General features: G+C 47.2%; 1 protein-coding gene across 3 annotated transcripts in view; it reads right to left on the reverse strand.

Annotated features, from left to right (window-relative positions):
• Window positions 1–12,575, reverse strand: part of Mtus2 (microtubule associated scaffold protein 2) — a 371,981-nt gene that overhangs the window by 227,723 nt on the left and 131,683 nt on the right. For all 3 annotated transcript variants that reach the window (NM_001374100.2, XM_087579117.1, XM_087579118.1), the window contains 2 exon segments: window positions 531–771; window positions 5,011–7,382. In NM_001374100.2, the coding sequence (NP_001361029.1) occupies window positions 531–771; window positions 5,011–7,161 (2,392 nt within the window). In that variant the 5' untranslated portion in view covers window positions 7,162–7,382.

Below are 12,575 nucleotides of genomic sequence, written 5' to 3' on the forward strand. Positions count from 1 at the left end.
CACACACGTATTCAAATATAGGCTGGAGATGGTGCAGAGGTTAAGAGAAGTTGTCTGTCTGTTTTTCCTCCAGAGGACAGGGTTTGATTCCTAGCATCCATCTGACAACTTAGAATGGTTGGTTAACTCCAATTCCCGGGTATCTGATGCCCTCTTCTGGCCTCGGTTGGCACTGCATGCAGGTGGTGCAATACGTCATACACATAAAATTAAAAAAGATAAACATTTTTTTATGTCTAGATATATTTTCACACAATAATTAACTTCAAATCATTTATCCTAAGAGTAACATGTATATTACTTTACACAAGAAGCCAGGAGGTGGTAACAAGGGCCCATGTTTTGTGACAGCGGCGTGGAAGATGGGAGCCCCTGCAGGTGAATTCTCAAGGACATCTGTGTCTACACAGACGGAGGAGTAGGGAGTGGCTTCTCTTATTAGGGGCAGTCGTAAGGAGACAGTCACGATATTTCATAGTTGATATTTAAATGCACAACAGGAAAAAAGAGTCATGGTTAGACTTAATTACCTGAAGGATCAGAACCGTAGAAACTGGTGGCTGTTGCGATTGATCCGGGTGGATGGATGGAACCCGCTGAGGACCTCTGGCTTGCGATCAGAATCCTGCTCTTGGTTGATGGGAGTCGGGACATGGCGCCCAACCCCAGCTGAGGCTTAAGGAGCATTGCAGAGCGGTAGAAAGTGGGAGGGACTTCGTAGTGGGTGTAGGGAGGAGAGCAAAATTCTTCTTTCCCAGGGTGGTCTGTGACCTAAAATGAGAGTTCAGAGAGAGCTAATCACAGGCAGGAGATCCACACTCAAATGATAAGCGCCACCACAGGACTGGCTGCTCGCTCAGAGATCTGGTGCCACGCCCAGCCCAGGGTCCCCGCCTTTACAATGACAGTACGAAGACGGTGTAAGAGCTTCGGTGCCTGCTGGTGCAAATACTCCAGGGGAGAAAAAAGAGCTCAGTTTTGGGGTTTCTTTTTAATTTCATTATTATAAATGCTTTGAAACTTGAGTGACTATGTATTAAATAAATAATGTCAGGGCTGGAGAAGGCTCTGCAGTGAAGAGCAGCTGCTGTCCTTCAGAGGACAGGGGTTGGGTTCCCAGCACCCACCAAGATGGCTTCACAACCCTCTGTGACTCAGCTCCAGGGGATCTGACGCCCTCTTCTGGCCCCTTCAGGCACTACATACACAAGGTACATATATATATATATATATATATATATATATATATATATATATGCAGGTAAATTTTCTTTTACCCATATACATAAAAGAAAAATAAATCTTAAAAATAAAATAAATAATGTTAATAAAAGAGAGAATTTATAAAATGTTCAAAAATGATCAGAAGTGTCACTATGCCTGTGGAGAAATTGCATGATTTTATGCTCACTAATCTTATAATAAGTAAATAAACTATCATTTCTTATTTGACCAACAGAACATCTAAAAAGAATTGTTAGTAAGGGAAATGTTTTACCTGCAAAAAGATAGAGAAATTAATAGGAAAAAGAGTGTTGTAGGCCTACACTGTGTGTTTACATCACTAGAACCAGGTTCTGGGGCCAGTGAGATGGCTCAGTGGGTCAAGGTGTTTGCTATTAAGCCTGATGACCTGAGTTCAATACCAGAGACTCAGACAATGAAAAGGGAGCGCAGACTCCTGCAACTTGTCTTCTGACCTCCACTCCTGCTTTGTACACACACACACACACACACACACACACACGCTGTATGCTCTCGGGAATGCTTGGGTAGGTGGATTCCTCTGGGATAACAGATCTCGGGCTGAATCCTGTGTACTGCTCCGATCAGCAGTGCCTACATAGACAGACCTGTTAAATAAAGGAATTGTGTTTCCCTCCACCATTGCCTCGGTTTAATAACATAACATCACTATTAATTTCTCCTATACTCAACAGTAAAGAATTAACAGGATACAATCTTTAGTAAACATAGTTATGAGTATATATGTCCCCGTGTGTAAGTATAATATAGAAGGTGATATGTGCACATCCTGCTCTCAGAGTGTCTGTTCTCAAATGACTTGGGACTTTGTGGTGCTGGGGTTGGGGGCCTTGTTCATGCTAAGGAAGCTCTTTATTCCTGACCCTCTTCCCAGTTCACTGTTCTTTTATATTAAACAAGCAGAAGATAGTGGCATGGTCTGTTTACGTTATAAGAAAAGCCCAGCACTGGGACAACATCTGGGTAGATACATTTATTAATTGATTCTGCTAGGAATCATAATAAATTTAGGTACTATGATTTTCTCCCAATATCTTTTAATAAGGGCTCTAAAAGCTTTGATCCACACTGTTGAAGGCAAAAACCCTATTTTGATCCCCTTTTAATGTTCAAATAGATATTAAAACACATCCCTGAAACAAAAGATTAGGCATTTAAACTTTCATTATAATCACACTGTGAAATAGGCATGGTGGTTAGGATGCACTCAGGGTAGGGAGAATTATATCCCCTTGAGAGAAGGTTCAACATCTGCGCTCTGCTGAAATTTTTATCATCTATTGTCTTTGTATCTATCACTGACTTCTCTCTTCTAGACCCCTCATTTTTTAACATTTTGGGGTGCCAAAATGTGCACTCTCTCATGAGCGTACACACAAGGAAGTTCACATCATTTCCAATCTCCATAGGTAAGTGTTTTAGAATGGCGGTAGGCTGATCTGATTCTTCGGAAATGCACAATTTTCAGAGCTCAGAGCCCACGAAACTCTTGTCATTCCACAGCGACTCTAAAGATTTCAGCAGTCTCAATGCCTGCCATTTGGCTGGGTATCTTTTTCACAATGCGAACGTCTGAAATGTTCTCTATAGGCTCCTGTACCGAGTCCTTGATTGCAAGATGGCGGCACTGCTACAGCAAGGGGAGGACACAGTAAGAGGTGCGGTCCTCGCGACACCTCTACAGCTGAACCTTGACGCTGCACCCACCCAACCGGATTTCTCTGCTTCCTGGTGCATACTATGTCCGCTGCAGCCACAGGCTCCTACCACAGCCAGCCGCCCTGACGGCTCGGTGCCAGCACGGTGCACTGAAACTCTCTGAGGCTGCGAGCTTCCTCTCTCTAGCCTCCTCAGGATGCCACAATCCTCTGGCACCAATGTCAGGTATTTTGTCAAAGTGACAAAAAATAACAAGCACAAATTCGTTTACAAAGTGAAAAGTAGGCTTTTCATGTCGAGTTTATGCATTTTTAATTAAACAGGGGGATCCCACTCGCCTTTCATCTTTGTGACAAAACAGAACAGGTTCTGTAGTTAGGGAACAAGCTTCCGTTGAGCTCCTTCTCCAACGGGGTTATTTTTAAAACTCGAGTCAACAAAAGACTCCTCAGATTTCAAATGGAGTCCTAAGATCAAACGATATATGCAAACAGATTCCCCCTGCCGTAGCTCCCCTCCTGCTTTGCCCCTCCCTGTTTTCACTAGGCTTCTTTTGCATGACTTTTCTCTGGGGCCATATAAAATTAATATATACTCTCAAACTGGTACAGCATCAAGAGCTCCTAAAATGATTCCTTCCACAGACTAGAGAAGTGGCTCAGGAGTTAAGAGCATTGGCTGCTCTTCCAGAGGACCTGGGTTCAGTTCCCAGCACCCACATGGCAGCTCTTGACCCCCTATAATTTCAGTTCCAGGGATATGGCCCCGGCGCCATCTGCTGGCCTCCTTGGGCACAACATTCACACAAGGCACAGATCCACAAACAGACAAAACACACAATTTTTTTTAAATGGCTCCTTAAAGCTCATCTTGCTTGAGGAGTATACTGAACTTATTAGGGGTCACTCAATTGTGGACAGCTGTATTTTCCTGATGTCAATAATGCTCCATCAACCACGTGCTCTATGACTTTAAGTCAGAATTGATTTTAAAAAACAAAAACAAAAAACCCCAAAGCTGAATTAGAAGCGCTAAGTAGTTTTTAAGTCGCAGAGCTGACTAGGGGCTCAGACAGCAGGAAGCATAAACAAGACCAGATTCTAAAGTCTTTTATTCATGAGTACACCATCCCAGCCTTCCTCAAGGAGCCTGCTGGCTTTGACAAACTGTGCTCAGCTATAGGGACAATGCCTTGATTTGCCCCAGGCTAGCACAAACAGACAGTTTGCTACAAGATGGCCCTTGTTTGACTCTCTGTGGTTTTAATGAAACAACTAAAACTAACTTTCAGAGGGAAGGCTTTATTCATTTCACCCTTTAAAGCTCCGGGGCATTGTGCTGGGAAGTCAGGGCAGGAACCAGAAAAGCAGGAACTGACCCTGGAGGAGCGCAGCCTACTGGCTTACTCCCCATGGTATGTTTGCTCAGCCTGCTTTCTTCTACATCCCACGAACCACCACCTGCCCAGGTGGGGCTTGGTGCACACTAAAGATACAACACAATGTTAGCCACTACCACTGTCCTTACTGCAAACAAAAAGCCCATGCCAACATTCGAGCTATATTCTATTGTATTTTCTGACACAGAGTTACACTCAGTTGCCCAGGCTGGCCTGGGACTCTTTCTTTCCTAACCTCATGAATGCTAGGATCCCAGGCGTGTGCCACCGCTCGCAGCTCACCACAAGACTTTCTCCAGAGTCAACCGCTCCACTCGAAAGGATTTGAATACTGTTTACTTCAGCTTTTTCCTTGCTTTGACCTGGCCCATACATCGCTACTTCTTTATTAAAGGTGGAAGCTGACTTAAATGAGCCCTTGTCTAATTCCAAGTGTCTCTCGTTCTCAGTAAAACTTGAATGAGCCACCTTAGATCTTGGGACGATCCCAACCTGACTATCACTCTGTGTTCTAAGTAGTCACTCCCAGGCCTAAGTACACCCTTCGGTAGCAGTGTATCCCTGAGCGTCTGCAGTTCACTTACAGAAGACATTTTGTTTCCAAGTTTCACTTAAAACAAAACAAAAACAACAGACCTAAAGAAAACCACAAATGGATACATCATTTTACAATGATGTCGGCTTACCTCCTGCAGGAACTTCTCGCTCATCTGACTGAAATGGTGCGCTGGGGGCTTGATCCCAGACACCATCAATCCGGAAGGGAAGACCCTTGGCTTCTGCAAGTCAGGCTTCAGTTTCTCGTACATATTTGCAGGCGGCTGAAGGCTCGACGCCTTCTCTTCTTGGGGAAGAGGCATACCACATGCAGGAGGGGCATACGGAAGCCCTACTGGGACAAGGGAAGCATCTCCCTGACTCAGCGCCTGGGGGTTCCTGCGTATGTAAGTGATGATCTTGGGCCTCACATGTTTGGGTTTGGGCATGAGGATGGGCTTTGCCTCTGTCCTTTCTTCTGTTTTCTCTGTCTCCGGTTTCTCCAGTGCTTCCTGGGAGGAGGGCGTGTCCTTGGGGTGCGTAAGAGACTTGGGGATTCCACTGGGGCAGGTGGTCTTGTCAGGCACTTTCGGCGATGTGTTCAGTACCTGCCCACCACCAGTGGGGGCTGAGGCCACTGAGAGTGACCCTGTGTCCACACTGAACACTCCGAGCTCCTGAGAACTGCTACTTGGAGGAGTCAGGTACTCAGTCAAGTTCACAGTTGTCTCTGGGTGGAGGGGAGCCGGGGTACTGAACACGGAATCTACTCCAGCCGGAGTGACGTCAGTTTGGGCCGCATTTTCTGGAAGGTTCTTATCTTCAGCTACAGATGTTACCGTCTCTTTGCTTTTCCTGGCTTCCAAGCTGCTACTTCGAGGGCTCAAGAGCTCGGAGGCGTCGGTTCTGTTCCCACCCACAAAAGGACCTGAGGCCAACAGTTTGGCACTGCCCGAGTTCCCGCTACCCAGCCTCCTCTCCTCCCCACTGACCTCGGAGGGCGCGCTCTCATTTGGATCACGGAGAACAGGAGTTACTTGTCCGTCATCAGGTGCAGCTTTGCCGGATGCTGTTTCCCTCGCCATCCTACCCGCACCTGATGACGCTTTCCCGGTGAGTCCAGTCCCTGCCTCTCCCTCGGGAGCGGCGCTCGGTGCAGGTGTGGCTTGCAGAGACCCCTCCACACCAGCACTGACTCCAATCCCGTCTTCCTGGCTGCCGCCTCGTCCCACTCCAAGCTGGTGCTGGCTGCTGTTCAGTTGACCGGTGGCTTCTCGGTATTCCTTCTCAAGTAGCTCCTTCCTGTCTACAGGTGACGTGCTTCTTTCCTCACGACATACCAGAGCTTGGGCCTGGGCTGATGTTAGTCCCTCCTCATTCCTGGGTTGGATATATTTGAGCTCCACTTTGGGCTTCCCTGTTCCTTGACCTAAATACACTTCTGGATGACAGAGGCTGGGGTTTTCCCTCAGTGCTGAAGCTAGACTGGGAGTCAGTTCTGCACGAGCGGTGCACTGGTTGTGAACATCTGGGCCACGTGTCCCCTCCACCTTGGTGTCTGATGGGCTGGAGCCCTTGGCTTCTGAGGTAGATGGTTTAGGAAGAGACACACCGTTCCCCTCTGAGGTTCCGTCACCTGGAGAAAAAACTTTCCCTGGAGAGTGACTGGCTGGTGTCCCTTGTGGCCCCTCCCCATGCCCAGGCACGTGACCCTGAGGCTCCGAGATGTCCGGCTGCGCTGGCTGTGGGTTCGTCGTTGGAGTGATGCCACCAGCTGCAGCTGCTGACCTGCTTGCTCGCTTCAGCTCTTCGTTGTCAAGAGTCTTTGCCAATTTGTCCTTGGGAGTGTGCCTGGGAATCTCAGCAGAAACCTCTGGACTGGCTTGACCCACTGCGTTCCTCCAGCTGGAGAAACTTGGTCCCTGAATACTCTGGGGGGTCTGCAGGGTACCTCTTTTTACTGTGTGCTCCTCACTCAGTTGCCTATGAACAGTCAGAGAAGACTGAGAATCCCTCTGGCTGGCAGAGCCAGCCTGAGACCCTTTCCCGAGGCCCTGAAGGTGAAGAGGCTCCTTTTGGAAGTGGCCGTGGTATTGTGGCCTGCTTAAATTTGCATTTCCGATCTCATCATCCAGATCACGTGACTTGGGCTCATCGCAAGAGGCGCTAACCTCCAACATGATTTGATTGGCATTTGTATCCCCCGTCCTCAGAATATTGTCGTTATTATTTTTTGCTCCTTCTCGGTGATCTCGCAACTGACTGAAACAGGATTTCTTTGGCGCGAGTGGGACACTCATGGTCACGTCTTCAATGAGGGCTGCTGGCCATGCGGCCTCCCTTCAAGCTGCAGGGCAACAGGCAGCTGTCACCTTCTCTGTCCTCCTCTGACAATGTCACATCTAGAAGATTCTTTGAACCTCTTCAGATGAGTTTCAGAACCAACCACTGTCTTGACACACAGTAGGACAACTCTTCATGCTCCATTGCTGTTCAGTGCAAACCAGTGGGTTCAGGAGACCTGGAAAGAAACCAAAACGTGTGTGCTTTAGAGTGAAGACAGCAATAATCTTGAGCAAAAGACACAGGCAGCAATCACATAGATGTGACCCTTTCTTCTATCCTGTTATGTCATGTGCTTATTTCAAAATCGTTTCAAATAAAGGCTTATCTGACTAAATATCCAAGCTGAGACATCACAAGGATACATTTTAGAGTGAGATATAAGGGGTCTTACATGTATGCTGTCTTAGAATTGTGTGTGTGGTTGTGTCTCTGTATGTGTGTGTAGTTTATGTATAGTGTAGTATGTATGTGTGTGGTGTGTGTGGTGTATTTGTGTGTGTATGTGTGTGGTGTCTGGTGTATGTGTAGTGTGATATATATGTGTGTGTGTGTGTGTGTACTGTGGTGTATGTGAGCACATGTGCTATGTGTAGTATGGTGTGTGTGTGTGTGTGTGTGTGTGTGTGGTGTCTCCTCTCTTCACTGACAATTTACTTTCTGATTTGTTGTCCAGAGTTTGCCATGCTCTAAGAATATCAGATGAAAAGTTCCAGAAACAATCCATTGGTTTCAAACAAGGTACAGGTTTTAGCTGTGTGATAAAACCATGTGCTATCCCAGCTCCGTCATTTCAGGTTCTGGATCTTGCCTTTCTTCAGCTTGCTAACACTCTCCCTGCCCCTTCCTTCCTGTCACGTGGTGGCTTTCTATGTTATCAGACCAAGTGCCACGTGGAGAGATTTGTGTTCAGCAACCTGTGGCCATGTGACACCACTCCCTTCTGTGACGTCACAGCCTCCGCGCCGCTCCCTGTTGTGACGTCACAACCTCCGCGCCGCTCCCTGCTGTGACGTCACAGCCTCCGCACCGCTCCCTGCTGTGACGTCACAGCCTCCGCACCGCTCCCTGCTGTGACGTCACAGCCTCTGCACCACTCTTACCCTTCATCAAAGGCATCGTGCTACCTCCCACCATCCACAGAAGAGTGAGTATAACAACACAAGCTATTCTGAGAAGAAAAGAAAGGTCCCGTGTAGATGAATTCCCTCCAGTTCACTGTTACGATTCCTCTGTTTCATTGCTAGCTAGCCAGGTGCTAACCTCATGCTGGGCCAAACGCACAGACACATTTAATCACAGGACTGATGTGTACGGAAAAAGACATCCCTATAAGGCTAAGCATCCCAGAGATCTTGACCTGCATCCTTAGCAATGAGGGTGGACCACTGTCCCGCATCTGAGAGCTGCCTGACCAGAGATCCTGCCCTTACTGCCACATCTCTCTCCATGTAGCCCCCACCTTCCTAGTATCTAATAAGCCATCCCATCGTCCTTGCAAAGTCTATAATAAATCTCTTTCCCATCCATTTCTTTTCCGCCTGTACATAGATGTGTTCCCACCTAAATGAGGTCCTTTCCTATAAGCTGACCCTTGGTCAGTTTTGTTTTCTTATATCACCCGTCCCCACTTCGCCCCAGGACACACTAGCACAGTTGAGTCTGTACCTGTCCTCTGGGAATGTGGACGCTGGGACACATATCCTCTATTATCTATTGCCGCACTGGTCTTTGGCTCTTCCCATAGCTCCCTCATAATCTCCATTTTCCCCACCCCCCATCAGTCATCAGCGTGCTAAAGGCACCCCAGGTGCAACTCGACCCTCACACAGGCCCTAACTGATGGACTGAGCCTAACACAGAAGGGACACAACTGCCCTCTCTTTCTTGTTTCCATTTTGAGAATGTGCTCCACTTGAAGACACACTTGCCCCCTGGGCACAAATACTAACAACATGTAGGCAGATTGGGATGACAGCCATTTCCAAAGAAGCTGGACTCTCCAGGCTGGGATATAAATGTCCCAAATGCGTCAAGGGCAGCAAGGAACTCACGAGCACAACCATCCACATAAGGACACCAGCTCTGGGCCTCTATAGGTGGACATACAGATGCAAAGCCAAGAGTTCCTTTGATCTGAATAGCAGGGACAAACCAAACAGAACAACAGAAACCACAAGGCACAGTAGGATCTGCTACAAAGTGACAACTGATCATAAAAATCAGTGTAGCACTAGAGAAAGCTGTGTTGTGTTTTTGTTTTGTTTTTCCCTTCTTGTTTTGTTTTTTTTAATTTTTATTTGATGGTACTCAGTCATTTCACCAACATGTGTGCCCGTGCTCGGCCTGCATGCAGTACCCTTGGGGGCCAGAAGGTGGTGTCAGATCCCTTGGAACGCTAGTGACAGGTGGTTTTGAGCAGCTTGTGTCAAGGCTGGGAATTGAACCTGGGTCCTCTGCAAGAGCAGCCACAGCTCTCAACGGCTAAGCCATCTAGTCCAACACTGGAGATTTTTTTTTTTTTTGGTTCTTTTTTTTTCGGAGCTGGGGACCGAACCCAGGGCCTTGCGCTTCCTAGGTAAGCGCTCTACCACTGAGCTAAATCCCCAGCCCCTAACACTGGAGATTTTTAACAGCATCTTTAGCTTTTAATAGAATCACTGTGACATAGGCATCCCTTGTTGGTCAAAATGTCCCTGCAGAGGATATGGGTGCAACAGAAGTACTGGGTTCTTCTATCCGTACCCATCTTTAACCACTGGGCAGGCTCAGCTGTCTACAGCTCACAGGTTCAGTAACCGCTGGGCACCTTATCTAGAAGTTTCTTCGGTTGAAGGCGTTACCTCCTTTTGACTCATGAAATGAACCGACGATACCTGGATACTCACGCATAATCTCTCCCTCTATCTTAGACTCCAGTTCCCTGCAAGCTCTGCTTGCTCCGGCACTGCAGCCTGTAAGTCACTCTTGCACAATAAGAAGAACGGTAGATTCAACCCCATATCATCCTTGACATCTCCCTAAGCCAGCTGACTGAATGACAGGCTAGAGCTGGAGTCCCCAGCTCTATAGTCCATCTGTAATTAAACTTGTGCAGTTTTACTAAAAACTCATTTAAATGCCTCTAGATCACTTATGATCACTAATACAACAACAATACCTAGCACGTTGTGTTGTTTGGTGACAGTGACTAGAAGGCTCAATGTGTGCTCGGCACAGATGCACTTTTTTTTTTTTTTTTCGGAGTTGGGGACCGAACCCAGGGCCTTGAGCTTGCTAGGCAAGCGCTCTACCACTGAGCTAAATCCCCAACCTCACAGATGCGCTTTTTAAATATTTTCCATCTGCAGTTGGTTGAACCCACGGATGTGGAACCCCCAGAGATGGGGATGGGGGATGGGAATTGTACATTTAATTTTAAAGCAGTTAAATGTGCTTTGTATCGAACAATGAGTCTCCATCCCTTTAGGAGACAACAAACTATTAGATCAATGACTCAGAAGCCTCTGTGCCTCTGTGGCTTCTGGGACAGCCCTCTGCGGTGTAGAGACTGGAGACAAAGTGACCCAACCGTACCCCAGCTTTAGCTCAGAACACTGAGTGCTCACTACTGTGAGGTTGCGAGTGAACTCCAGCCTTTCAATTGTATAATGGTAAATCTAAATGGTAAGGTCGCTCTTCTAAGTGAAGAACAGGCTACCTCCTCTTCAGGGCTAAATCAGGGGAAAGATGAAGAGAACATTCTGCGGCTCAGTGGGTAAGAGCACTGTCTGCTGCTCCTCCAGAGGGCCTGGGTTCCTTCCCAGCAGCCATATGGAGGCTCGAATTAGGGAGATCTGTCGCCGTCTACTGGTCTTCATGGGTACTGCAGGCATATGGCGCACAGGCTTACAAGCAAAACACACACACACACACACACACACACACACACACGTTAAAAGTGCTATTTCTAAAACTTGAAGAAAACTATGTTTTGATTGCTACCATGCAAAGCGTCAAAAGTCCCAAGTTTAATTCTTAATGGACAACTTTCTTGAGAATGCATCTGGTATCTGTAATATTCAATTCCACATAACCATGTAATTTTATATGTCCTTACACGTGACTTCTTATAAACCCATCTGTTTGTCTGCTTTAAAAGATGCAGACATAAGCATTGCAGTTTTCCAGACTCTTAGTCCTGCTTTATAGTGTTTTGTATGTTCAAGTACCTTTGGCATACATAGTAAGATGCCACCCAAGCCAAAACGTGGGATTCATTTCTATTTAGCATGTACCTTTTACCCATTTATTTATTTATTCATTCACTTTACATCTTGATCACAGCCTCCCTCCCAGTCTTCCCTCTTACATGCTCCCCTCCCCTTCACCTCTGAGAAGGGGGAGACCCCCCTGGGTACCAAGCCACCCTGGCACCTCAAGTCACTGGAGAACTAGGCATAGCCTCTCCCACTGAAGTCAGACAAGGCAGCCCAGTTAGGGGAATAGGATCCACAGGCAGGCAACAGAGTCGGGGTAAGCCCCCACTCCTGTTGTTGGGGGACCCGCATGAAGACCAAGCTGCACTTCTCCTGCATATATGTGGTGGGCTTTGGTCCTGCCCTTGTATGCTCTTTGGTTGGTGGTTCCGTCTCTAGGAGCCCCTAAGGGTCCACATCAGTTGACTCCATTGGTCTTGTGGAGTCCCTATCCCTCCAGATTCCTCAATCCTTCCCCCAACTCTTCAACGAGACCCCCCAAGCTCCATCTAATATCTGACTGTGATATTCTACATCTGTTTCAGTCAGCTGCTGGGAGGAGCCTCTCAGAGGGCAGTTATGCTAGGCTTATCATGCACCTTTTATATATTGCTTAAAGGTAATGCCACACCTCCTTAATGCATATGCATTTTTTTTGTTCTTTTTTTCGGAGCTGGGGACTGAACCCAGGGCCTTGTGCTTCCTCGGCAAGTGCTCTACCACTGAGCTAAATCCCCAACCCATGCATATGCATTTTTATTGCAGCTACCACAAGGTCAGGAAGTGGCATGTTGTCTTGTGGTAGCATGTCAGCACTCAAGACATTTGAAGCTTGTAGGATACCTCAGTGGGTAAAAGTGCTTGTTACCCAAAAGCTTGCGTATGATCCCAAAACCCACATGGTGGAGAGACCAGACTCATTTATACAAGTGGTCCCCCAACATCCCCGGGCCTATTAGGTATGGATGTAAACACACACACACACACACACACACACAGAGAGAGAGAGAGAGAGAGAGAGAGAGAGAGAGAGACAGAGACAGAGACAGAGACAGAGACAGAGACAGAGACAGAGACAGAGACAGAGACACAACACAGAGACAAAGACAGAAGAAAATACACTTTTTTTTTAG

The sequence above is a fragment of the Rattus norvegicus genome, chromosome 12 (assembly GCF_021556685.1).
Source record: "Rattus norvegicus strain SHRSP/BbbUtx chromosome 12, alternate assembly SHRSP_T2T, whole genome shotgun sequence".
Classification (NCBI taxonomy): domain Eukaryota; kingdom Metazoa; phylum Chordata; class Mammalia; order Rodentia; family Muridae; genus Rattus; species Rattus norvegicus.